This window comes from Lissotriton helveticus, chromosome 11, assembly GCF_964261635.1.
Source record: "Lissotriton helveticus chromosome 11, aLisHel1.1, whole genome shotgun sequence".
Lineage (NCBI taxonomy): Eukaryota > Metazoa > Chordata > Amphibia > Caudata > Salamandridae > Lissotriton > Lissotriton helveticus.
In genome coordinates this window covers 71,956,090-71,983,776 of record NC_136072.1, presented here as the reverse complement: position 1 = coordinate 71,983,776, position 27,687 = coordinate 71,956,090, and the positions used below count along the sequence as shown (strand labels likewise).

At 42.1% G+C, this 27,687-nt stretch overlaps 1 protein-coding gene across 1 annotated transcript in view; it reads left to right on the top strand.

The window, feature by feature from the left end:
* Positions 1-27,687, top strand: part of LOC144792002 (uncharacterized) — a 51,747-nt gene that overhangs the window by 4,822 nt on the left and 19,238 nt on the right. Inside the window, exons 2-3 of the mRNA XM_078666868.1 lie at positions 10,800-10,905; positions 21,025-21,318. Coding sequence (XP_078522994.1) covers positions 10,800-10,905; positions 21,025-21,318 — 400 coding nt within the window. The remainder of the gene's footprint in view (positions 1-10,799; positions 10,906-21,024; positions 21,319-27,687) is intronic.

Here is a 27,687-nt window from a genome sequence, read left to right as displayed (position 1 = left end):
CCCTAACAAAAGCACACATTCATGGCTAAAACAACAACTCATTTAATACAAACATATGCTATTGCATTCATATACGTGTATCACTTCCTGTGTGTGGGTGTGTGAGTGGATGTGTCGGTGTATAAGGTTGTGAGGGTGGCTGTGTGGGTTTGTGAGTGGTGGTGAGGATGTGTGAGCGGTTTGTGAGTCTGTGAATGAGTGTGTGAGTGGCTGTATGGGTGTGTGGGTGGTTGTGTGCGTATGTACACGGGTGTGTGTGAGAGTGAGTGGGTGTGAGTGATTTTGTGGGTCTGAGTGGGTGAGTAAGTAGTTTTATCAGTCTGTGAGTGGGATTGTGGGTGTGTAAGTGGGTGTGTGAGTACCGGTGTGGGTCTGTGAGTGGGTGTGTGAGTATTTTTGTGGGTCAGTGAGAGGATGTGTGAGTGCCTGTATGGGTGTGTGAGTGACTGGGTGGGTGTGTAACTGGGTTTGTGAGTATATAAGTGGATGTGTGAGTGGTTGTGTAGGTCTGTGAAGGGTTTTGTGTGTATGTCAGTATGTGTGAGTTGCTGTAAGGGTATGAGAGATACTGTTGGTATGTAAATAGGTGCATGTGTGTGTGAGTGGGTTGTGGATTTGTGAATAGGTGTGTGAGGGGTTTTGTGGGTCTGTGAGTGGGTGTGTAAGTGGCTTTATGGGTGTGTGAGTAGGTGTGTGAGGGGTTGTGTGGATGTGTACATGGGTGTGTAAATGTGTGAGTGAGTGGGTGTGTGAGTGGCTTTGTTGGTCTGTGAGTGGATATGTGAGCAGTTGTGTGGGTATGTAAGTTGATGTCTGAGAGTGTGTGAGTAGGTGTATGGGTCTGTGAGTTGGTCTATGTGTCTATTTAATTCAGTTCTGGATCCATGGATCTGCCACATAGCACATAGGGGGTCGGGATGATTGCGTAGTGGATCTGTGGATCCCCGCATGCCTCAAAAAACTATTTTGGACAGTTTCTTGCCCACAAGGAGTCCCTCACAGACCCTTCCATCAGTCCCATGAAGTCAGGGTACCTCCACCATGAACCTCTCTATCACTTAAAAATCTTTTCCCCCCCACCCCGGAAACCTAGTCCCAGTGCACAAAATGGTGGCTGCAACTTCCCTTTCAGATCGTGGCCAGCCAATCATGGCATTGCTGTTCGCATGTGGCTCCGTGTATCCACCGTGGTGGATCCTCAGTGGATCCGCGTCTGTAGCGATACATAAATCATTTACTTTAATAACTCCAGAACTACTGAACAGATTTAATCCAAATTCCAAAATGCACTCTTTCTAAACAAAGATCTAGCTTTCTACCAAATTTGGTGTCATTCCGTTCAGCAGTTTTGGCTGTAGTTGTGTCTACAATCCATATCGAAAACTGCATGCGGAAAATGCATTTTGGAACCCCCACTTTTTCTCAACCCCTGCTTGATGGATCACCTTGAAACTATACAGGCATCAGCTGAAGTGAGTTCCATACTAGTTTTGGCAATTTTGTGAAGATTTGTCATATGACCCCATAGTTATTAGCAAAACAAAAAATGCTATTCCTAGGGAAATTAGGTCTTAACTATAACTTCCTACTGGCGTGTGTTTTTTAATCCCAAGAGTCTTTCTATTAAGATGTCCCACTCCAGACTCTAACTGCTTACAGATGCTTTAACACAGCAGTAACATCTATTACCTACAAAAGATTTGAGCCTTCAAATGATCGGTCACTTTATTTGACAATCTAAGACCAAGGCAATGGACATAGTTGTTAGTGTGGAACATATCGCTTCAATGGGCGTTTTAGTGCCTGTGGTCTTTGGTTTACATTAGTGCCAGGACTGGTCAGGTTACAACCTGTATGTAAATTGTTTTAGAGAGGATAGAATGGGCAAGTCTGCATTAAACTATACATTCGTAAAATATAAAAAAAAGAAAGTCCTCGGGTTTGCGTAAGGCATGGTTTGTTGGTTAGATAAGAAAATGTCACACCCCCTTCCATTTTACAGTCCACATTTACGCAAACATGTTAAACAGTCATTGTGAGCAGTGTATCTGTTTCACAGCTTAGGGCCTCATTACGATGTCGGGGGAAACTTGCTACCCGACTCTGTCTCGGAACCAACCGACTTGCGGTTGGCGGTTCTGCCTGTCCAATTATGATCCAACTGATTACTGTTGGGTCGGATTCCAATAGACTTCTATGGGAGCCCGTGTTCAGCCCGACAACTGAGGCTCCTATAGGGAAATTGGGTGTGTGCGGAAAACCCAGCATCCTGTCGCGGACACCCCATTGTGCCAGCCAAACAGTGCAGGGTTTTACAGGGAGGTCCCTCAGGTACCCCCTCAGCCCCAAACCGGAGGCCGCTGGATGAAGGGAGCCTGCCAGGGGCCCCCAAAGTCAGTTTCCGACAACCTTTTTTATGTCAGACAGGCTGCTGGAAACCAGCATCATAATCGCTCGGTCAGAAATGCTGTCCATAGAGCTGTACGATGCAATTCCAACCAACACGAATTCTCCGAGACCCAATTGGAACCGATTCGGGAAGACCGTGTGGATTACAAATCAACCGTGAACATCGTAAGCGGTCAGGCAGATTGTAAACTGACTGAGTCGGTTGTAAGGGTTCCGACACAGTCTAGGGGAATCCGACTGTCAGGAGGAGGCTTTATGCCAGACATCATAATGAGGTCCATAGTGTTGATTGTCGAACCTCTTCCCACTATTGATCTTTTTAAACCCCCCCCATGAACCTGAAACAGCAGGGAGATGGGAGGGTAGGGCAGAAGAAGAACTCAGACCCTTAGCGTGGAAAGGGGATACCCATGTAATGCATGTATCAAAGCTGTCGTGTACAAGGGGTAATAGGAGGTTTGTGTATGCACATAAGGCTTAGCATGCAAGGGGCAGCACCCATGTCACAAATGCACTAAAAAGTAGTATGCAAGGAGTAGCCTCCTTGTGCTGGTGTGCTGCGTGCACGGATCACAGGCTCTTACATCTACATGCTTTCCAGCAGTATCCTGCTGAAGCTCCGCTGCCCCCACTGGAAGCTCACCACCAGTGCCTCATTCATGACTTGTTCCAGCAGCACACAGATTCAGGAGCGACCTGGAGGCACCACACTGCCTCCTCCCCCTATACGTCGCCATGGCTCGCCCCAAGAGTGCAAGTGGCAGCAACAGGCCACTCTGGAGCCTGCCTCTGCCTGCCCCGCCTCCTCTTGCTTCTGCGCTCCTGGGGCCCCGCCAACTCCCCGGCACACTCATGCCAGGTGGGACAGTGATGTCACAGAGGCGAGACCACCTCTGACAGGAAGACCTGGTGTGAGTGACGTCACTCTGGGAACTACTCTGGGTGGTTGCAGCAGGTTATAGTAGGGAGCAGGGAGCTAAGCAAAACACATGGTTGCAAGTTTACAGAGCATAGGTTGCCCTGCTTTATTTGTTCCTGTTCATCTTGTCCTTTCAAAAAGTATTGTTTTCATTTACAGAAGTGTTCCCACCTCCAGTCACAGGTTGGCATAATGCAATAGCCCAGAAGTGTGCAGGGCACAGCAGCCGAAAGGGCGTGGGGTGGGTCTGATGATGAAATATGCATGGGCAGCTGATTGATCTAACACTTAGCTGTACAGAACACTTTGCTCTTGGGAAACATTTGAACTTATTAACAATCTGGCAGTGATAGAGAGCAGCCACCGATGACTTCTCTAAAGACCAGGCACACAGCCCACTGTTTATCAAGCACAGTCTTCCACTGCAGGAACATTGGGCCCGATTCACAGAACTAACTTAAGACAAAATCCTAAACTTACTACTTTTGGTATTCACAGAAGTCAGGATTTTGTCTTAAGTTTGTCTTAAGACAGACTTAAGACAGACTTAAGTTAGGATTTTGTCTTACGTCTGTCTTAAGTCTGTTTTAAGACAAACTTAAGACAAAATCCTAACTTCTGTGAATACCAAAAGTAGTAAGTTTAGGATTTTGTCTTAAGTTAGTTCTGTGAATCGGGCCCCTGGTTTGTTCGATGCTTGGCAACGTTTACGAACACCCATCTTCTGTACTCACATATATTTGCACTTCTGTATAATCTTACCAGGAGCTTTGTTATTTTAAACATAGCTATTTGGAATGTTAATGAATTTTTATTTTATGTGCTTCCAAAAGATCCATGGTTTTGTTAATTTCCGAGCTGAGTCATATCTTATGAAAGTATCTAGCGACATCTATTGGAGGAAATAGAAATAGCGCGTCAGTTATTCCATATGCACTGATATTGTTAAGGAAACGAGTTTCCTGAGTCACCCGTTCTGCGGATATTAGTTACATTTCTGCTTTTAATTAGGTGAGCACCGGTAAACTCCGCCGTTTGGCGGCTAGGCGAAGATTTAGGCCCAGGGCTAGGCGAAGATTTAGGCCCAGATGCATCAAGCTAAAAACTGCTCGCAAAGGGGCAGATTCTCAGAATCTGCCCCTTTGCGACCGGTATTTTTGTATTTGGGATGCATCATCCCAAATGCAAAAATCGCAATTTAATAAATCGCAAAATTGCGATTACTTAACCTGCTATTGCATTTAAGGAATCTCAAACTGAGATTCCTTAAATGCAATGCATTAAAGTTAAAAAATCAGCGATTTCGCTAATAGGGGGAGCAATTTTCCATGAAGTTGAACTTCATGGTAATTTGCAAAAACTTTGAAAAATGCACTAAAGTGCATTTTTCAAAGTTCCATTTTACACACAAACATGCCCTTAGGGCATGTGTGTGTGCAAGATGTACCCATATGCAGATTTCAGGGGTGCAACAGGGTGTCTTTTTGACACCCTGGCACCCTTGAAATTGCAATCTCAATTTGCGATTCCCTAATTGAGAATCGCAAATTGAGATTGTCCTCCCATTCATTCCTATGAGCCTCTAGGCCCAAAGGAATGAATGGGGAGGTATTCCTTAATTGCGACTCGCAATTTGCGAGTCGCAATTAAGGAATTTTAAGAAATCGCTAATTTTTAAGCGAGTTCTTCATGCATAGCATTTTGCTATTCCTTATTAGCGAATCCTTATTTTTCGCTAATAAGGAATCGCAAAATGGATGCTTGATAAATCTATGGGTTAGTGGCAAAACTCTGCGAACTTCACAGACTGACAAAGTTTACTGCCCACCCCTAAAAATGACTCATCAGGGAAATATATGTTTGACACACTAAGAAAAGGTTGCATGGGAAATATTGATGCCCTGAGACGTATACGGAAAGTAGAGGATTGTCAGAATCGCAAGGAGGTTTCCGCCTATAATGGAAGTAGACAAATACTAAACTCCAGCTTAATTTACTAATCATACACAACGAGAAACTGAGGATGTGGGTGAGACATCATGTTAATCTGGAGTGGAACATGGAAAAACTGTAATAAACATTCCAACAAACATATAAAGGGGAACAAACAGACATTGTAACACTACTGCTTTAGTAGTGCAGAATACAAATTTGCCACATCAGCTGAAAATGCAGATCAGCACTTCATCTGTGACCTGTAGTCCATAGAGGAAGAAGGCCTGTAATACAGGCCTGAAGGAATGTGATGCAGAATAACAGTAACCCATCACCTACTCCTACACAATTTACATGTATTGGAGCAACCCATTCTCAAGATGCAACACAGGCATCACAGAGCAACATCTGGATTAAGTAGAAGGATGGGAAGATTAGAGAGAGGGGTTTTTAGAAGTCAATGTGGTTGTGGAAATTGGCTTTAGGGACTTAATTATGGCTATAAAGATCTGGTTACATAAGTGGCTTAAGGTTCATCTTCACACAGGTGCCAAACAAGACATAAGAACACTCGACTGCAAACGTTTGGACGTTCTGTGGGTAGGTTGGCTACAGTGATATCAACTAGGTGTAGAAGAGCAGCCAACATGCAGGTTGAATTAGTACACTACAGTGGTGATGAGGCCAAGACCCTTGAGCAACTAATAAATACACTTGAGGACATGTAAACTACCAATGCATTAAATAGGTCACCAAGGTCTGTTGGAGAAACTGAGTAGTGCTCAGGTGTGAGTAGTATGGGTGTTGGTGAGCTGGCTGCGTCTAGGAGGGGGAACAGCGTTTACAACGCAACTTTTACAACGAAGTACCTTTACGACGCAACCATTACAAAGCAACTTTTAGAACGACTTGCGCTCGGGGGCGCTCTAGCATAGGGAATAGTTTTAATTTACTATCCAACACCTACCATACTATCCACGGGGACTGGAGTTGGAATAGTGAATTCAACTATTCACTATCCAGTGCCCCCCAACGCAAGTCGTTGTAACGACTTGCGTTGTAAAACTTGCATCGTAAAGGCATGCGTTGTAAAAGCATGCGTTGTAACGACGTACATCCGTCTAGGAGCAATAAAAGCCAAAGTGAGGAAGTACAAGGAAGGCCTCCCTGCGTTCTAATCCAAGACCAGGTACTGGATGCCAAAGGCGCAAACAGAGAACAAAGCTATGCCAGTGTGTATTAAAATTTCAAGATATGTTTTATTTACTTTGTTTAAATGGAAATAATATGTTGTGTTTATTAAAAAACAATTGCGCTGTTGTCAAATATAATCTGTGAATCAACAGAAAAAATCATGATTACTGCATTGAACATTTGGTGTAATTTTTTGTCTAAAATAAGAAATATACAAGTACTTTAAAAATGGTTGCTTGTCACATCACCTCAGCGTGCTCATCCTTCAGCAGCTCTAGCAACATCAGGTCCTGGATGTGAAAAGGGAGGGAGAATTCCATCATTCTACTCTTCAGAATCATCCGTTGCTGCTTCAGTGGGTAGACTCCAAAGCACAACTGGGTTGTGTAGCATAGCACATGCGGCTATAATCTTATTAGCACATTGCAGGGGCAAACTCCAGGGCACCCCCACTCTTAGAGAGGCATCAAATCTACCTTCTGAGTCAGATTGTTCTCTCTATGGGCCAGATTCACAGAACTAACTTAAGACAAAATCCTAACCTTACTACCATTTTGGTATTCACAGAAGGCACTTACTCATTTTTGTATTCACAGAAGGCACTTACTCATTTTTGTATTCACAGAAGGCACTTACTCATTGATGAGTACGGGCCTTCTGTGAATACCAAAATGAGTAAGTGCCTTCTGTGAATACAAAAATGAGTAAGTGCCTTCTGTGAATACAAAAATGAGTAAGTGCCTTCTGTGAATACAAAAATGAGTAAGTGCCTTCTGTGAATACCAAAATGGTATTAAGTTTAGGTTTTTGTCTTAAGTTATGGGTAGCATTGCATCTCCTTTGTCTAAGCGGTTTCAGGATGGAAGGATAAGGTCATAATTCAAGCCATTGAGGAATATGCAGTTTCACAACACAACTGGTTTGGTGTTTCCCCTATTAAATTTAACAACATAAGTAGACATGTGAATAGTAATTGCCTGACACCCAGCCATCTTCAAAATATACTGTGGGTAGCTGCTCATTCAGATCAGAGGGTCTAAATGTGTAGTGAATCTTGAGTGCTCCCAGGGTAATGGGCAGCTAGGTCTGTGATCACACATTTTGCATTACATACAGCTTATGTTTAAAGCATGTTGGCCTTTATGGTTACAATACACATACTCTATGTCAGATGGCGGGTAATTTACAATTTGTGTGTACCGTCTACACAAACAAGCACTTGTGGGAAATGTGCTTCTGCTAGGAAATGAAATGTTGGAATTTCTTCTAAACAACATCTCCTCTGCAGCACTACAGAATACTCTACATAATGCACTTTGTCCAATTCCAGATGCTACAGCCACAGTGCATTGGTGGCTACCAGAAGCTATCAGTATAAACGGCATAAAACCTGAATATGTGTAGGTATTGCTACACTGCACTGTGTAGGCCTGCTTAATACAGGGTCTGGGTCATTTTTAAAACTTAAAATAACTTGGGGGCATATCAGCAACAGCCGACGATAATTAGTGCTAAGCGCGCTCAGCCCAAGGATAATTATCGCCGGCTATCACTGGATTTTATCGCTGAGATAGCGCGCTATCAGCGACGCTTATCTCCAAAGCAATTAAAATCCAAGCGATAGCTGCTAAATGTGTGATTATCGCTGGAAATCCAGTGATAATCGCACAGCAATAGGCAATAGCTTGATGATAGGGCAGGGCAGACTTAGCCATAATATCCACCTTCCATTGGCTTTAATAGCTAAGTCAGATTGAAAGCAGTAGTTAGGAAAGTAGCGATAAGCGCGGTTAGCGCTACTTTTCTTATCGCTGTGCAGGTTAGCGTGCAGCTAGATAATTGGGGAAATGTCGGTTAGAGACATTTCTCACGTTATTGTTGTGAGGAACGCCCACTTTGCATCTCATTAGAGATGCAAAGGGAGGCATCTGAAAAAAGGGTGCTAACCTGCAATTATGTATGTTAGCACCCTCTTGTAAATAGGGCGATAGTTTTATCTCTGCTATTTTGGCTTTTAAAGCCAAAAAAGTGGAGATAAAGCCCTTGTTAATATGACCCCAGTTTTGTGAACCTGTATATGACATATCCTTTCTCTCCTCCTCCCTCCCAGAATCTGCATCCTGACTACTGAATAGCGTGCAACCATTGTGAAAGACTGCAAAGGATTTTGGGACCCCTTTGATACTTTTCACCAAGTTAATACCTGTTTCAAATCAGTGGAATTTTACACTTGCGAAACGTGTTATTTTACCGAATTTCCTAATTTCAACTGCTTATCCAATGTGGTGTGCAATTTCAAGAAACACTAATTTAGAGGGTGTTTGTACATCTCAAACAGCCTATATAGAGGCCGGTAATTAGTGATTAGTTACAGACTCACAAAATATTCATACATTAGGGCAAATATTTCCAGTTAACGATTCTAAACTAGAAGTGAACTACCACAAGAGTTAAAAATCTTTAAGAGGAATCCAATACCACAAAGAACAATTGCTTACATTTCTGTTTCTGTGGTGGAGGTTGGAGAGTGAAGATTTGACCCTAGCCTACCACTAGGGCATTTCAAGCTGAGAAGTGACACCCGACTTTCCTGGGTCGCAATAATGAAATTTGAGGTGACCAGTTTCTTTATGGCTTTGTATTTTTCTTTTCTTTTTACGCAAATTTTGTTTTTTTTATTAAAAGCAGAAGATAATTGTTTGAGGTCCTGATGAATGCCTGAACACCTCACCCGAGGGTTCTAGTGAGGGCACATGAAATAAATTGAAAAGATTAATAGACGGCTGCCCAGCTTATTCTCTTATTTTAATCCTGACCCAGATAGACAACAATAAAGCTTATTGTTTGTTTTGGAGTTAGTTTTAATCATGTCACTTAGATTATTTTTGTTACACCACAGCACTCTTTATACCGCGCTAGCCACACACCTGACTGACTCCATACCAAAACATCCCAAAAGCTCCTCCCAATTAGAGAGGGAGTTGTAGTCAGCACTGTGATTCGCTCTCATGGTCTGAGGAGAATCCCTATGATGAAGCATGCCACCTCGGGTGGGTGAGGGATTTCTTCCCATTAAAGGAATACTTCGTTGACATTCTAGGTTCCAAGTTGCTCCTTGTTAAATACCCGGATATTCCCTTGTGTGTTATGAGCCTTGATAGAGTATCAACACAGGGCACGGCAGCAGCAACAAGCCAATCTTAGCAGATATGGCTCTGCAGGATTTGTCCCCCATGCACTATAAAGCACAACGAACTTGGTTGCTGCTCTACATTTCATGAAAGATAAAATCTGGTCATCAATTTGAGGTAAACATCCTTTACAACAAAACTTTTTCCACGCAGTACCTTTACAACGCAGGAATTACAACGCAAGTCGTTACAACGACTTGCGCTGGAGGTAGGGGTGGGCGTAGTATGCGTAGTGGGGCTACACGAAGCTACGTGAAGTGGGCATGAAGCTACGCCCACCCACGCACTTCACGTAGCCCCACTACGCGCCGCCCGCCCCCCTTCCACCCTCTTCTACAAACCTAATTTCTGCTTAAAAATACTTGAAAGTAAAATAAAGGCACTTACCTGGTCCGCGGCGTCCTGGGGCTCCCTCTTCTATTTCGCGCTGCGTCTTCCATCCAAATGCGCATGCGAGAAATGCACATGCGCGGGCGGCCGCACATGCGCATTTGGATGGAAGACGCGGCGCGAAATAGAAGAGGGAGCAACGGGACGCCGCAGACCAGGTAAGTGCCTTTAATTTACTTTCCAAGTATTTTTAATCTGAAATTAGTTAAGTAGAAGAGGGCGGGAGGGAGGCGGGTGGCGGGCAACTACGCTCCGTCCACGGAGCGTGCGTAGTGTTGCCTACTACGCCTACTTTGCAAAATGCAAAGTAGGCAACACTACGTACACTCCGTGGGCGGAGCGTAGTCTTGTGCCCAGGGTTAGCTGGAGGGCGCTGTAGGATAGGGAATAGTTTAATTTACTATCCAAAACCTTCCCTACTATCCACGGGGACTGGAGTTGGAATAGTAAATTAAACTATTCACTATCCAGCGCCCCCCAACGCAAGTCGTTGTAACGACTTGCGTTGTAAAACCTGCATTGTAAAGGCATGCGTGAAAAAAGCATGCATTGTAACGACATACATCCTCAATTAGAAGCACAAATATTGCAGTATGGCTAGCAGCAAGTCTCCTATAACAAAACAAGACACAACGGAGGGCCTTACCATCAATAACAGAAGGATTATCTCACATGGTGCCAGTACGTTCACTCCCATCTACCTGCAAATGAAACATATTACTCTGCTGCTATTGGTCACATGTGTTGTTTTATGTTTTCAGGGTGAAGAGTGTTCCCTACTACTACCCTCTGATGGAAGCTTCAGAAACGGGTTCCGGGAGATGGATGTGGATATTGCCGAGGATGAGATTGAGCAGTCTCTAATGGGTAAGTGATGTCACCTCACCAGATGTGGTTGATGCTTGAGTCTCTTTAAAGGTTAGTGTATTAAGTAAATGTATGCACTCACTCATTCAGCTACTCATATGTTATGGTCATTGCTTTTTGTAAAGCTCTCTCAAACACCAGATGATTTCTTGACCTTGCAGTATATAGTCAGAGCGTTACAAGATACCCACCCGGCAAGTCCATGCAAAAATATGGCTCTTCAATGACTGATGTAATCCCATGATAGGTGAGACAACTCTCAAAGGGCAAAGGAAAAACAATCCAGAGAGTCGAGGCCAACACGTGAAACCATTGGCCATCCATTCGTACTTCACAAAATTTGGGAATATGAAGCAGTGCTGCAGAAGAAGATCTGATCTTGCGAACAAAGTAAAGCAGGCACAGTACCAGAGATCATTCACAGAGTCTCATATAGGAGCTTAAAAATATAAGGGTCCTTAATAGTAGGCTACTTAGAACAAAGTGTGATCTAGGTGTCAGCCAATCAACATTAAGTTGGCTGTACTTTTGCCATCATGGCTATGAAAGGTAAAACAAATCCTCAATTTACGGAGGTGAAAAGAGCATCCAGGCAAAGAAGCAGAAACTTGGCCTGAGAGGGATATAGAAGCATCATGCTTGACATCCAAATTTCTGACCGGTAACGGGTTAGAGTCCAATTCTTGGGCCAAAATTGGTCAATGCAGGCTTTAATGGATTACTAATGTGATGAATCTCAATGTTGTCCTCATTTACCTTGAACCAATGGTCACCAACCTACTCCTTGAGCTGACGGAGCCAGGGACTCATGTGGTGCGCATGATGCCCAGGCATGAAGCTGTGTACAAATTGGGTGTCATCCACATAAAAATAAAAAATATGAAAATCAAATGAGGGAGTCATGGCTACTAGAAAGCTAACATAAACTTTGAATATTCATGGAGATCAGGCTGAACCCTATGCAACCCCACATGTAACCTGATGTGAATCTAAAATATAAGATGACAATCTTACAGATTTAACAATGATCGAGAATTACCAGGCCAGATGTGAGCCGGTCACCCTGCTGCTTCCCGTTGAGTGAGAAGAAGCTAATGGTTGGGAGGGTCAATCACGGCTGATAGATCTGCAAAACTGCAAAAGCCAGAGTCGACCATACCTCCGGGTCACCTACGGTAGCCAGGAGGACCGTCTCTGTGATGTGACGTAGTCAAAAACCAGCTTGGTGGAGTTGGAAAATGTCTGACGTTTCCCAGAAATGACAGTTGCTTAGATTCAACTCCCCCCAGAAGTTATAGCTCTTGCAGGGAAATTGGAGAGGGGATGATAGTTAATTCTAAAGGGGCAACTTCAAATTTGTTTACTATGGGAATCAATTGAGTGTATATTTATTAGTAGCAGTAGTTGTTTTAGTATTAGTATTATTATTATTTTTATGCTTTGCTGTTGTTATTTTTGGAATTATCATTATTGGTGTTATTGGTATTACTTTAAAAAAAAATTTTTTTTATTGCAACTCAGAAAGAAATAAGTGCAAAAAAAAAATCATACAATAAACAAAGATAGAACAGCGATACCTGAATGAAGGTTACATAGATAACAATATCAAAATAATTCCATCACAATATACACAGTGGATATATATAACAAGTGACGTTGCAGGTAAACATAGGCAGAAGAAAAAAATAAAATAAAAAAAAAGTAAGAAAAAAAGGAGACCGGGAACAGGAACAAGACAAGAAAGCTAAATCCGGGAAAACAGACAACCGTCAAATGCTTAAAGATCCCCAGATCTTATCAAACCTCATTAGTGATTTAGTGCCCCTAAGTCTAGCTAGTGAGGATTCCATACCGTGTATTTCATGGTGTGCAGTCATAATATCGAGTCTTTTATTTCGACTGGACAGAATATCGAGTAAAAAATATAGAATGGACATAATATCGACTAGACATAATATAGACAACAAAAATATCGACTAGAGAAAATTAATATCGAATAGAATGGACATAGTATCGAATCAAAAATATAGAATGGACATAATATCGACTAGACATAATATAGCCAACAAAAATATCGAATTTAAGGTAAGTTAATAATAATTTTTATTTTTTTGTGTAATATAAGTCTGTAGCGGGTTGTGGGTTTATAGGGGAATAGGGTGGGAAGTAATTTAATTATATATGTTAATTTATTTATTGCTATTTATTTAGAATTAATTGTTAATTAATTATTAATTGGTAAATAATTAAAATATAATTGGTAATTAATTATAATTGATTAATTGATAAATATTTTAATTTTAGTAATTTATTTTCTGTAGCGGGTTGTGGGTTTATAGGGGAATAGGGTGGGAAGTAATTTAATTATAATTAATTACATTTTTTAAATTATTTATTGATATTTATTTATAATTAATTGTGAATTATTTATTAATTGGTAATTAATTAAAATATAATTGGTAATTAATTATAATTGATTAATTGATAAATATTTTAATTTTAGTAATTTATTTTCTGTAGCGGGTTGTGGGTTTATAGGGGAATAGGGTGGGAAGTAATTTAATTATAAATAATTAAATGTTTTAAATTATTTATTGATATTTATTTATAATTAATTGTTAATTATGTATTAATTGGTAATTAATTAAAATATAATTGGTAATTAATTATAATTGATTAATTGATAAATATGTTAATTTTATTAAATTATTTTCTGTAGCGGGTTGTGGGTTTATAGGGGAATAGGGTGGGAAGTAATTAAATTATAATTAATTAAATATGTTAATTTATTTATTCTTAATTATTTGGAATACATTGTTAATTAAATAATAATTGGTAATTAAAAAAAATATGATTGGTAAATAATTTTAATTGATTAATTGATAAATATGTTAATTTCATTCATTTATTTTCTGTAGCGGGTTGTGGGTTTATAGGGGACTAGGGTGGGAAATAATTTAATTCTCATTAATTAAATATGTCATTTAAATTATTGGTATTTATTTTGAATTAATTGTTAATTAATTTTTAATAGGTAATTAAATCAAATATAATTGGTAATTAAAATTAATTTCTTAATTTTGAAATTGTAAATTAATTTATTGTTAATAGGTAATTAATTATTATGAGTAGGCAATTTTTATAATTAAATAATTTTATTTTGTATTTATAAATAAATATTTAATATTTTTATACACAAGTAAAATATTTTATTTATTTGTAATTGGTATTACTATTTATGTTATTTATATCTATTTGTGAAGTATTTACTTTCCCTATTATTGCACTCTCTGAAGTTGGAATAGTAATTTTAACCCCTACGCTATACAACACTTTCCCTACTGTTGCACCCACTGGAGTGGGTATGCAACGTTTACAACGCAACTTTTACTATGCACTACCATTACAATGAAACTTTTACAACGCAAAAACTTTTACAACGCATACATTTACAAAGCATGTTTTTACAACGCAGATACCTTTACAACGCATACCATTACAACGTAAGTATTGCTAAGTATATAATTATTTTTAAAATGTTATATGTTTGGGTTTTTGGGTAAAGGGCTATTTTTAGGGTTCTGGGTCAGTTTTCAGTTTTTGGGTAAAGGGGTATTTTTAGGGTTCAGGGTCAGTTTTCAGTTTTTGGGTAAAGGGGTATTTTTAGAGTTCATGGTCAGTTTTCAGTTTTTGGGTAAAGGGGTATTTTTAGGGTTCAGGGTCAGTTTTCAGTTTCTGGGGTAAAGGGGTATTTTTAGGGTTCAGGGTCAGTTTTCAGTTTTGGGGTAAAGGGGTATTTTTAGGGTTCAGGGTCAGTTTTCAGTTTTTGGGTTAAGGGGTATTTTTAGGGTTCAGGGTCAGTTTTCAGTTGGTAAAGGGGTATTTTTAGGGTTCAGGGTCAGTTTTCTGTTTTTGGGCAAAGGGGTATTTTTAGGGTTCAGGGTCAGTTTTCAGTTTTTGGGTTAAGGGGTATTTTTAGGGTTCAGGGTCAGTTTTCAGTTGGTAAAGGGGTGTTTTTAGGATTCAGGGTCAGTTTTCAGTTTTTGGGTAAAGGGGTATTTGTAGGGTTCAGGGTCAGTTTTCAGTTTTTGGGTAAAGGGGTATTTTTAGGGTTCAGGGTCAGTTTTCAGTTTTTGGGGTAAAGGGGTATATTTAGGGTTCAGGGTCAGTTTTCAGTTTTTGGGTAAAGGGGTATTTTTAGGGTTCAGGGTCAGTTTTCAGTTTCTGGGGTAAAGGGGTATTTTTAGGGTTCAGGGTCAGTTTTCAGTTTTTGGGTAAAGGGGTATTTTTAGGGTTCAGGGTCAGTTTTCAGTTTTTGGGGTAAAGGGGTATTTTTAGGGTTCAGGGTCAGTTTTCAGTTTTTGGGTAAAGGGGTATTTTTAGGGTTCAGTGTCAGTTTTCAGTTTTTGGGTGAAGGGGTATTTTTAGGGTTCAGGGTCAGTTTATGGTTTTTGGGGTACAGGGGTACTTTGTAAAAATAAAGTAAAATTACATTTAAATTACATTAATTAAATACAAATAAATTAAATTAAATTATATTATAATATTTTAAATTAATTTATATTTAAAAAAATATTATATACTTACCAATACTTACGTTGTAATGGTATGCGTTGTAAAGGTATATGCGTTGTAAAATCTTGCGTTGTAAATGTATGAGTTGTAAAAGTTTTTGTGTTGTAAAAGTTTTGATGTAATGGTAGGTGTTGTAAAAGTATGCGTTGTAACGTCATACATCCCTGGAGTGGGAATAGTAATTTTAACCTCTACGCTATCCAGCGCTTTCCCTACTGTTGCACCCACTGGAGTGGGAATAGTAAATTTTACCTCTACGCTATCCAACACTTTTGCTAATGTTGAACTCACTATAGTTGTTACAATAAATTTTAACTATTTTCTATGCTACGCTAAAAATGTTATATATGTTTATTTAATAATATGTTTATATATATATATATATATATATATATATATATATATATATATATATAAATATATATATATGTATTATTTTTGGTGATATAATTTTTTTAATTATAGAAATAATTTATTAAAATTAAAATTTTAAAATAATTATTTCTAAGTTTATATTAAATATATTTATTACTATATTAGTTTTAACTTAATTTTAAGACATTTAAAAAAATCGATATTTTGACAGTCTATATTTTTGTAAGTCGATATTTTGGAGTCGATATTTTGGTACTTACCTGTTTGTAGATAGGGAGTCGATATTTTGTCACTCGATATTTTTCACTCGATATTTGTGTATCTCGATATTTGTGACGTCGATATTATGTCAGTGATCCGTATTTCATTAAGCAAAGACTACCATTCCATGATTAGCGGGGGATTTTGAGATATCAAGGCGCGGGCAATTGTGAGTTTAGCGCAGGATAGCATAATAGTAATTATAGCCTTTTGGGAGGTGTTAGTGGTGTTTATATCGAGTAAAACTGAAGAAGCTGTGAGCGGGAGAGTGCAAGTCAGTTTTTGTTTAATTATCTTGTCCACGGCTCCCCAGAATTCTGCTAACATAGGGCACAAGAACAACATGTGTCCAAAATCCGCCACTGCTAGCGCACACTTGGGGCATTTAGTCCGGTCTTTATATGAGGGGTTCACAGCCCACTTAGATACTCTTTCGGGAGTATAATAAAGCAGGCATGTCGTTCTGAATTGTTGAAGTCTTAAACTAGACGAAGAAACAGCATTATGGATGTTGCGCAACGATGTGTTAATCATTGCAGGAGTAATATTACCATCCAACATTCTGCTCCATTTTCCGTGAGTTTATTGCAATCACTACTTTTATAGGTACTGAAGCACTTATAGCCAGCACTAATTAACCCCTTGTTTTTATATGAATACACAAAATCCTAGATGTTCAAATCCGAAATGCTAGAAAGTTTTATCTTTCGGATGAGGAAATCGTGTATTATTATTATTATTGGTATTACTAATATTAACCCCTTCGCTGCTCCTGTCAGACAATGGCCGTCGCGAGCACTACCTCCTTAGTGCTGCGCATGTCCGTTGGCCGACACGTGCCTGTCCACTCAATGGAATGCCCCGCACTGCGGCGGAATTGCCGCCGTGGTTAAGGGTTTAATATTATATTTCTTCTTCTTTTTCTTTTTTCCCCCCTTCTTGTTATTATTATTATTAATATTATAATTATTAAATAGTATTATTATTATTACTAATAATATTGGTAATAATAAAAATAATAATATTAATAATAATAAAAATAGTACGCTACTATTGCTACAGTTATTTCTATTACAAGCAACAATAATATTAGGAATACTGCTATTTCTACTACTACTACTACTACTACTACTACTACTACTACTACTACTACTACTACTAATAATAATAATAATAAAATCAGTAATATAAGTATTGTGAATGGGAGACTGTTACCCCCTAAAGACCCCTACACAACTCTAATAGGGTCACTGGCCATTTCCAATACGTTATTTGATACAGTGATGTCACAGTCCCTGAGGTGCTGGCCAGGAGAGTGATTACGGGCTGACCTGTGATTAGTGAGCTTTGTTTACCAATGACGCCCTGCTCCTTGAGTACTGTAGCACTGTCACTAGATGCCAAGGATTACTATTTAACTCTAGTCTCGCTAAAGGGTATGGTCGTTGAGCCGTCTTGCCTTACTGAAGGTGACGAGGCATTGCAACTTCCATTTTGACACAGTTTGACACAAAGTAACAACGCTCAATGAGTGTTATTGTTATGCATGTCTTTGAGTGAGAGCCTTTAGCCTGAATTATCAGATTCTGGACCTGGTAATTTACTGCTATGATGCACAAGAGAGGGTAACAAAAGCTGTTTTCCAATGCTGTTACATTTTTAAGGAACTCCAGGCAGCTATCAGAGAGACTGCACTTGTAGCGCTGCAGAGCAGAGAGCAAACCTTCAGCTGAGGAGGGAGAGGGACAGCACATTGGGCCCGATTCACATTCGTAAACTGAGACGAAAGTCTAACTTTACCACTTTTGGTATTCACAAAGGGCTTTTACGAGTAGCAAAGTTAGATCTTTTTTTCAGTTAAACCTAAATTTTGGCCTTAAGTTTAACTGCGACCAAAAGTTAGACTTTTGGTCTTGTCATGAAGATAGACTTTCGTCTCACTTTACCTTTGTGAATCGGGCCCAGAGTGTAGTGGTGGTGGGCGGGTGGGGGGCAGGAGAGCAGGTTGATTATTTTTTAGCTTTGGGAGGTGAGGCCAATGTAATGTATGACCCATTACTCCTCTGCCCCTCCACAAGTGTTGAAAGCAGGGGCAGATGATTTTGGGGACCATACATATCCTGCAATTAAAGATAAGTAAAACGAGACTAAGGGGAATTTTTCCACTAAGGGTCAGACTCATTTGCTCTTGTGGTCTAATTAACATCACACTATATGTTCAGTCAGAGCTGTGATCTTTAAAAAGTACCCCGTTCTTCATTTACATTTGCAAGAGGTTGAACGGTAAAATCTCAGATGTCTATACAAGAACAAACTTTTCAAGCTCCTTTTTTATGGAAGACCCAAACACAGTCCCTAGTATTTACATGCATTGGTAATATAGTGAAGTTTATCTTAGTCTCTGTAGGTGTGCCAGAGAATATTGAGGTAGGAGTCCAATGGCACCAAATAGTGTGAACACAATATCACAGGACAAGGTATTGAAAGTTAATTAACTATAGATTTTTTATACCTAATTCCTCATATATGTACCTTGAAAATATATATTCTTCAAGGTGCATAAAAGTGGAGTTCAGAATAATAAATCCATACTTCCTCTATATGCACCTACCTTTTGATATTTTGTTCCTCTATATTCTGTCCACGTTATTACGGTATTTCGATATCCCTAGCCTCGAAACTCCGTTGCACAATCGTGTTTATGGGATCGTTTTGCTAAGGGAGGGGATTGAAAATACTCTGGAGATCTTGGAGCCCACTGAAGTTCTTTGGCAGTAAATGATCTCTGGCTCCCGTGCTCTAGACACTAAAACTGTGGTACTATGGACAACCCAGAGTCAATGGCTTCCACCTTTAGCATGGGTACCCAACGCTCAGAAAACGCAGGGCCATGGTTCTGGTGGGAAGGACATCAAACCTGGGCTAAAGCGGCCATAATGTTACGCCCGTTCTTGATAATATGGCCCTCACTCTCACAGAGGACCTGCCTGAAGAGCTAACAGATAGCACAAGAAGAGAGACAGAAGTGGATGACAGTGAGGGTGATGAGGTGTATAGGATCTCCTGAGCTGAACAGCGAGGTGGGAAAGTGAGGACACCTCTGATGGGCTGTGTGGGTTGGAGGAAGGCCGTCAGGTCTTTATGGACGCCGAAGCTTCGGCCACGTAATGGACCTAAACAGTTCTTATCCCTCAGACAAGACCAGCCCTCAGGCCCACACAGACCAGCATATATCCATATCCATTTCTGCTGGCAGGAGTCATAGAAGAGGAAGTGACTAACAAAGTACCACCAAGCATGTAGGCTTCCACATCACAAAGGAAGGATCGGGCACCCGTTGGGGTGCCATACAGCAGACGTTGAAAACCTGTTGAAGGACATTGCCCATCTCTTCGAGGGCCCAGGACATCTAAAAAAAAGGGTTTCGCCAAAATACTGGGGTTGAGCACCTATAGTTGAGAATTTGCCAAAACAGTAAAGCAATGTCAGATACTGTGCCAACCTCCCATTATTCTGTTTACTGTGGACGTAAATAACATTGACAGTGAGGCCATTTTGGTTTTAATCGTTAGCTTGTAAAAAATACGTGTCGTGCCCAAAATGTTTCCTAGGAGACCTCAGCGGGACTGCCTAATTTTGGGGTTGCTGAATACCAAGGCTGTCTAATTTTGATACTACCTCACGCCTCATTCTTCCACCACCCTACACTCGCTGTCTCTTTATCATGCTCTTGCAGGTTCTTATTCATCCCTGCTTTTTATCTTTGTCAGTTTCCCTATCTTTCTCTCCCCCACTTCCTTCTAAATTGTCTGCCTTTCTCGATCTTGGTCAAACTCTGATGAAAAATAAATCCTGCTACCCAAAAATGACTGCTGCTGCCCAAACCGTAAAACCACTGATACAAAAATAAGCAGTGGGTTCACTTGCCATTAAAAGTGTGACTGTGAGCTGGGGTTTAAATTCCACCCCAGTGCATACAGAAGTTTGTGGAGGGATTGGCATTCAGAGCTGTGCAATAAATAGCGGAAAACATCCTTTACGACGCAACTTTTACCACGCAGTGCCTTTACAACGCAGGTTTTTCAACGAAAGTCATTAGAACGAATTGCTCTGGGGGGCGCTCTAGGATAGGTAATAGTGTAATTTACTATCCAACACCTTCTGTGATCAGGCTGTTTTGTCCTGACTGATTTTCTATGGTCAAGTTGAATGGATCTTCTGTTTGATTAAAAATTACTTTACATGCCTAGCGTGTTTCTCAGAGCAACCTGATTTTCCGAAGAGCAAAACCAGCCAAAGTTAAGAGAGCCCCAGAATAAATATGCAAATAAATTACTCACAGGGAGAAAACTATATACAGAGTAAATAGTAAAATGCCGCCACAAAGAAAAAGCATAAACAAGAAGAAATAAAAGTATTTCTCCTTTTTTGACCATTCTAACGCCTGCTCTTGCATGGCGTTAGTTTTTGGCGTTGCCTTAGATTTAGACCTTCTTGTAAATCTGGGACAGCGACAAAAGCAATGGCTGTTACGCCCACACCTTGTAAATATGGAGCTGGGCATTGCCTCACAGGAACGTTGTTAAAACCTGTGGCGCAATGGCCTTGTAAATATGCCCCGGTGTATTTAAGGTAGAATGAGATGCACTTGATGGCTTATGTATGGGTTCTAGCAGCTGAATTGCAGTTTGTGCTGCAGGTCAACATTGATGGGCATTGACGCAGTAGGAGCAATCTTTGTATCCTTCCACTTTGAGGAAGGGAGTTAAATGTCTGCCATGCAGGTGAGAAAAGGACTAAAGCTGGTGAGGCAAAAAAATGGAGTATTAAAAGCAGCAGTGAAAGACTTTGGAACTGAAAATTTAAGACAGTGGGTGATCATGTCCATATTCTGCCTTATTTCTGTAGGACTGAGTTTCAGACTGGATTCCTCCACTGCCCATCCACTGCTGACCATCTCACCCTCCGGTCTCCAGGTGATCTATACCGGCCAAGCTCTGTCGACCTGCAGCCTGCGGAGAAAATCCAGAGATGAAGCGACATTCAGCCGCTCAGTGTCCGCATCACTGCCATCTCTCTTGGAAGGTGACCTGGTTGCTCAGAAGCTTCCTCCGAAGCCTCAGGTGATGGCGGACGTCAGCATCAAGGGAGGCCTTTTCTACTGGGAGGTGGATGTGTGCAACAGCCAGTCTTATCAACTTGGTGAGTGGCGGAGCAGTGCCTTGTTGCACAGTCGACAATGTCCTTATTGCATAGTCCACAGCGTCATTGCTCGTTGCACCTAGATCAGGTGCCAAGCTCTGTTTTTCCAGAGAGATACACTTGATCCCTGGAGCAATGGTGCATTTCATGGCTTCTGGAACAATATCATATCTGATGCAGTACCTGGATCAAAGAATCCAGGAGCAACAACTTTCCAATAAATCTTTCTAGAAAGCAGAGGCAGCTCCTCCGCCATGGCGGGGGAGCATCCTCCCTACCTCAAAACGTCAAGAAAGGAAAAATAAAACAACAGGAAACATGTTATTATCGTTTTTATTTTTCCTTTCCTGACGAGTCTTGGAGGTGGGGCCTGGGGTGACAGTCACTGAGGGGAGTGGTAGGTACACTGCTTTCACTGCTCATGACAGTTTGTCCAGCCATCTCAGGCTGGCCAAAGCATCATGCCATGTGCAGTGAAGCGCTCTCCAACCCCAGCTGCATTGCTGGGTGGGAGAGAGCAAGAACAGGCTCCCGGTCTCCCTGCCAATGCAAATTCCGAGTGTTCAGACCAATCCTGAGGCTGCTCTCATTGCATGAGAGCAGCTTCAGGATTGGCTGCAGTGGAGTCTGGGAGCCTGGGATTGCGAGGAGGAGAGGAGCAGAAGAACTCGATGAGGCCAGCTTCAGGTAGTTTCTTTTTTAAATTAAGTATTTTTTTAAATTTTGTCCCATAACCCCATCCCTCCCCCACAATCACTCCTCCACAACACCGGACGCTTCTGCTAGAAAAGATTGAGTAATACCCTTTCCCAGGCCTGTGCAGTAGTGGAGCGGAGCAGGGGATATTAACCACTTCCGTGCTGATGATGGAACCGCTCCGTCATCAGCTGCGGTGGCGCTGTGCTGATGACGGAGCGGTTCCGTCATGGCCCGCCCGACGCGCCTGTTCTATTGAGCGGGCGGGGCCATGACGGAACCGCTCCGTCATGAGCACAGCTCAACCGAGGCTGGTGACGGAGCGGTTCCGTCACCAGCATGGGCGCGCCACGCGGCCCCCCCGCCCGTGTTAACAGATAACGGACTAAGGCAAATTAAATACATAAATAACTCCTATTCTGTCGTTTGTCGACATCCCCCCTCCAGTGCCCCACCCTGCCCCACCCCACCGCACTTACCTGCACCGGCCGCTGCTGCCTCACAGTTTCCTCATATGCATTCTGGTAGGTTAAATCAGAATCAATTTATCAGGGGAAAAGGCCAAGAAAATGGCAAAATGTGGAATTCTGTGTGTTTAAAACTGATTCCAATTCATGCTCCATTTTCCTTTCAAAAAGCCTTAATAGGAGGTATTTACCATGCGTGTTAAAGACCACTCTTTTGGGTAATGGTATCAATACCCTGCTGTATTCCAGCAAATTCATAAAGAGGGCTAAATATATTTTTTAGATTACACACAATAGCAGACCCTCAGGCTCATTTAGGACATTCTGCTGCCTGGGCTCTATGAAGTCCTAATGCAAAATATGGGCTCTGATGCAATATATATATATAAATAACTCCTCACTCACAATTGGGATGTCCTGCTGCAATTAAAATCAACATTTTTGGTCACCTTATTGAAGAAATCTACATTGAATGCAGATCTTCTTTGTAATCTCCTGCCCACCTTAAGCATTTAAACTAGTGAGATCAGTGTTAAACCAGCGGGGTCTACTTGTAGAGAAAACAACATTCTTCACCCAACCAATGCCTATAGGATTTCGCCCAGAATGCAGTACTGATACGGTGATGTTTGATGATGTTGATGATGGATGAGGGTCAAGCGACTGATTGATACTTTTGAACCACTCTGCTGTATTTCACACCATGGATCAAACCTTTCTACTTTCTGGACTCAGTAATCTCAACATCCAGGGTACTGCTGTTGGCTGGTTTCAGGACATACTAAGTTAAAGAACTCAGGGGCATATTACCAACAAGTAGCGATATTTATCGTTAAATAGGTTTAGCGAAGATTTTTTTATCGCTGCGCATCGCCGGAATTTATCGCTGAGATAACGTGCTATTAGCAACTTTTATCTCCAAAGCGATACATTTTCCGGCGATAGCGGCGAAATGCGTGAATATCGCTGAGAATACAGCGATATTCACGCATTAGCGACGAAATGCTCTTAGCCATGTTATCCACCTCCCATTGAATAACATGGCTAAGAACTGGTCTGGGTAGGTGTTAGTATTTGGAGATATTTGCGCTTAGCGCAAATATTTCCATCGCTACGCCTGCCTTGCTAATAGGCGATAGCAATGTTAGCGACTGTTTTCAGTCGCTAACAGTTTGGGTACGCCCACTTTGCATGTCATTAGCGATAAATATCGCTAACATGCAAAGCGGGCCCCAAACCGCTCGCTATCACCTAAAAGCTGTCGCTAACTGCTGTTAGCGACAGCTTGCTAATAGGGTGATAGAATTATCGTCGCTTAGCGGCCGAAAACGACTGCTAAAGCGGCAAAAATTCCCTATCGCCACCCTTGATAATATGCTCCTCAATATGTAACATTACCCGCCTAGACTTCATAAATTTATCATCTGGCTTGCCGTGTGCCTCAGGGTTCAATTTGGTTTTTGCTCATTTTCACCCATCCTGTTGCCCCTCTACCGCATATTATCCAATCTTTTTGGTACATTTTTTATGCATGAGAGTTAAACACAAATTATGTTTAGAATCTGTAAAGGTCTCAGCTTCTGCATTAACAACTCTCACTACTCTACATCAGTGAGTGACATTTGATTGTAGCACTATCTGCTAGCATCCAATGGTGATAACACTGAGATATTGCTTTCATTCATCCACGCCTCACTGTGGCCCTATCCGCTTGGTCTCATTTTTATGCCACTCGCCCACCAGTGTCACTTGTGTAAAAAATCTTGGCATCAAAATTGATTTGAAACTGCATATGTTTTCTCATTTGGGCACAGCCAGAAACTAATGACTTTTCCAATTCGTCTAGAAAGGGTCACATTTCGTTTGGCTTCACTGCACTAGTTACTCATTGAACAGAGAAATGTCTTCAAATCTTTGTGCCTAGAACACACATTGATTAACAGAGACATCCTGTATTAAATGGCACTACTAGGAACATTCCTGCATTAGTGGCCTAAAAATAAGTGAATTGCAACTGGAGGTTTGTTCAATTGCTGAAGCGAATGAGATGAGCTGCTTGCCTCTGAGATATCTCTCTGGAATGATAGGTGTGCGTAGTAGGATGTGGGGAGGGGCTGGGCTCTCTGGTGAGACCTTTCTCTGTAATGATGGATGTGCTTAGGATGGTATGGAGAAAGACTGGCCTTTCCTTTCAGACCTCTCTCTCAGCTGACTGGTGTGAATACAAGGGTGTAAGTAGGGACTACCCTCTCCTTTCAGCCCTCTCTCTCAGTTGACTGGTGTGAATCCAAGGGCGTGAGGAGGGACTACCCTCTCCTTTCAGACCTCTCTTTCAGATGACGGGTGTGCGCAGTAGGGTGTGTGGAGGGACTGGCCTCTCTGCTGACACCTCTCTCTGTAATGATGGGTGTGCATAGTGGGTTGTGGGGAGGGGCAGAGCTCTTGTTTCAGACCTCTCTCTCAGATGGCAGTGCGCATAGTAGGGTGTGGGTAGGGACTGGGCTCTTCTTTCAGAGCACTATCTCAGATGATGGGTGGCATAGTAGGGTGTTCAGACGAGCCTTAACTCTACTCACAACTCTTCTCAAATCAATGAGCATAAATAGTAGAGTCTGATAAACACCAGCTCCAGTAAGACTCCTTCATACAGTAACAAGCGTGCATACAAGAGTGTATGCAAACATCACCTACTACTTCCTACTTTTCACTATTTTTTAAAAAATTTATTTCGGATTTGTAAAGCGCATGGCTGCCCCAGCGACGAGGCGTCCCAGCGCTATCAGAACCCCCACGGACCAGAGCCAGTAGTAGAAAACCCACAGATAAGCTACTTACAAGGGAAAAGCCAGGTTTTCAAGGCCTTGCAAAAAGCCAGATGGTTCGAAGTAACCCTCATGGGAAAAGGGAGTGAGTTCCAGAGTTTCGCGGGCAGGTAGCCAAAGGAACGACCACCGGCCCTCGCTCTCCGGATGCGTGGAACACTGACCAAGGCAAGGTCAGCAGAACGCAGTGGACGGCTCAGTGCATAACGCTCTAGAAGGTGGAGTAGCCCCATTGGGGCCTGTCGTGCCAGAATCTTGTGGGAATAACACAATGTTTTAAACTCAATGCGACGTTCGACTGGCAGCCAATGTAGCCTCAGGAGCACATGAGCGACCGAATGCGATCTTGGCAGAGCAACTAGAAGCCGCGCAGCCGCGTTCTAGGCCCTCTGGAGGCGTTTGATGCTAACCTTGTTGGCGCCCAGATAAAGACAGTTGGCATAGTCCAATCTGCATATAATGGACGCCTGGATGATGGTCTGGCGCACCTTGGGAGGAAAGAACCCGAGCAGTGGTCTAAGGCCTCGTAGAAGTCCAAAGCAAGTCCCTGCAACAGCCTTAGATTGTTTTTCAAAGAGCAAGTTACTATCAAACCATACGCCCAGGTTCTTCACTGCCTCCTTGGGACAAGGGGCGGGCTAAAGGCGATCCGGCCAACATTGGTCGGACCACAGCTCGCGATCCCTGCCAAAGAGGAGGATCTCAGACTTGCTGGCATTCAGCTGTAAACAGTTAGCCGCCATCCAGTCCGAGATTGCCAGTAGGTCGTCCTTAAACTTGACCAGTGTGTTGTCGCACTTCTTAGAGAAAGCCAGCACCAATTGGGTGTCGTCGGTGTAGGACACCAGGGATAGTCCTCTGCTCTTTGCAACCTCAGCCAAGGGTCCAACATACAAGTTGAACAACAAGGGACTCAAAATGGAGCCCTGCGGGACTCCCCGATGTAGAGCCGCCTCGCAAGAATAATATGGAGGGAGCAGAACCTGGAAAGACCTGTCCTCAAGAAAAGACAGCAGCCAGGCCAATGCCGAGTCTCCCAGTCCCACTGCCCTGAGACGCCTTAGAAGGGTGTCGTGGGAGATCGTATCGAATGCGGCACTTAGGTCCAAGAGGACCAGCGACGCAGAGTCCCCAATGTCCAGACTCCGACGAATGCTCTCCAACACAGTGTGTAAAGCAGACTCAGTGCTGTGCCGTGGCGAAAGCCATGCTGCGTTACGTCAAGGATGGCATTCTGCTCGAGGAATCCTGCCAAGACGGAGTTCACATGGGATTCCAACAGCTTAGCCAAGAATGGGAGCTGGGAGATTGGACGGTAGTTCCCGGAGTCGCTCGGGTCCAGGGAAGGCTTTTTTAATAATGGGACCACTTTGGCGTGTTTCCATGCCCGGGGGACAGACGCTGTGCTCAAGGATAGATTGATCAACTCAAGACATATCGAAGAGATGGAGGGGCATAGTTGGCGATGAAGGGCAGGTGACAGAGGATCCGCCGGAGACAGTGGCGTAACGAAACTTGAGGGGGCCCCCCTGCAAAGCACATGGAGGGGGCCCCCACCCCCGCGGCGCGGCCCACCATGCCTCCCCAGCGGCGCGGCCCACCATGTTCCACTTTGCCCTGCATATGCAGTGACAGAGATCTGCTGTCCCTTTCAGGCATTCATCCCTGCGTTAGCCGCCAGTCACAAGGGTCACTACTGCAACCTGCTTAATTAATCTTCTTCACATGATGCAGGTCATTTTGAGACCCCCTATGACCGTACAACCTGCCTGGATGTGACTTATTAGTACATAGGTCACATTGCAAATTGCACGCTTGTTTGCAAACTAATCGGTGTGAAAATTGCACTTCTTCGTTTGAAAATAGTTGCTTCCACATCAAGTCCTAGAAAAGTGTTTCTCAAGCAGTGGGTTATGACCCACTAGTGGGTTGCAGACCGATTTTTTGTGGGTCATAAAAGTCCAAGCAATAAATAAAGAACCCTTTAAATTCTGAATTCACCTGGTCACATTTGCTGCGCTTCAAAGATAGAGGTCAAATGTCAGGCCTGGTCTTCTAACAAACTGTTGTTTATATTTTTTTAACATTTCAATCTGAATTTATAAAGCGCATAAAACCAATAAGCATCAACGCACTGTCACAGAAAAAGGCACCAGAGGGAAAGGGGATCAGCAGTATAGTTGCAGGAATAACATGGGGATTGGTGTTTACAAACTCCTATCACTTTGTAGTAAGAGAAAGAAAAGTTAAGTGATTTATGTGACAGTTTTCAGGAGTACGAGTGTGAAAGGAAAGGCTATAGGCAGGATGTAATTTTGTGCAACACGCAGCAAAATGTAAATTGCCTGTAACAGGGCTTTAAGTGGGATGAAAAAACTGGGGGG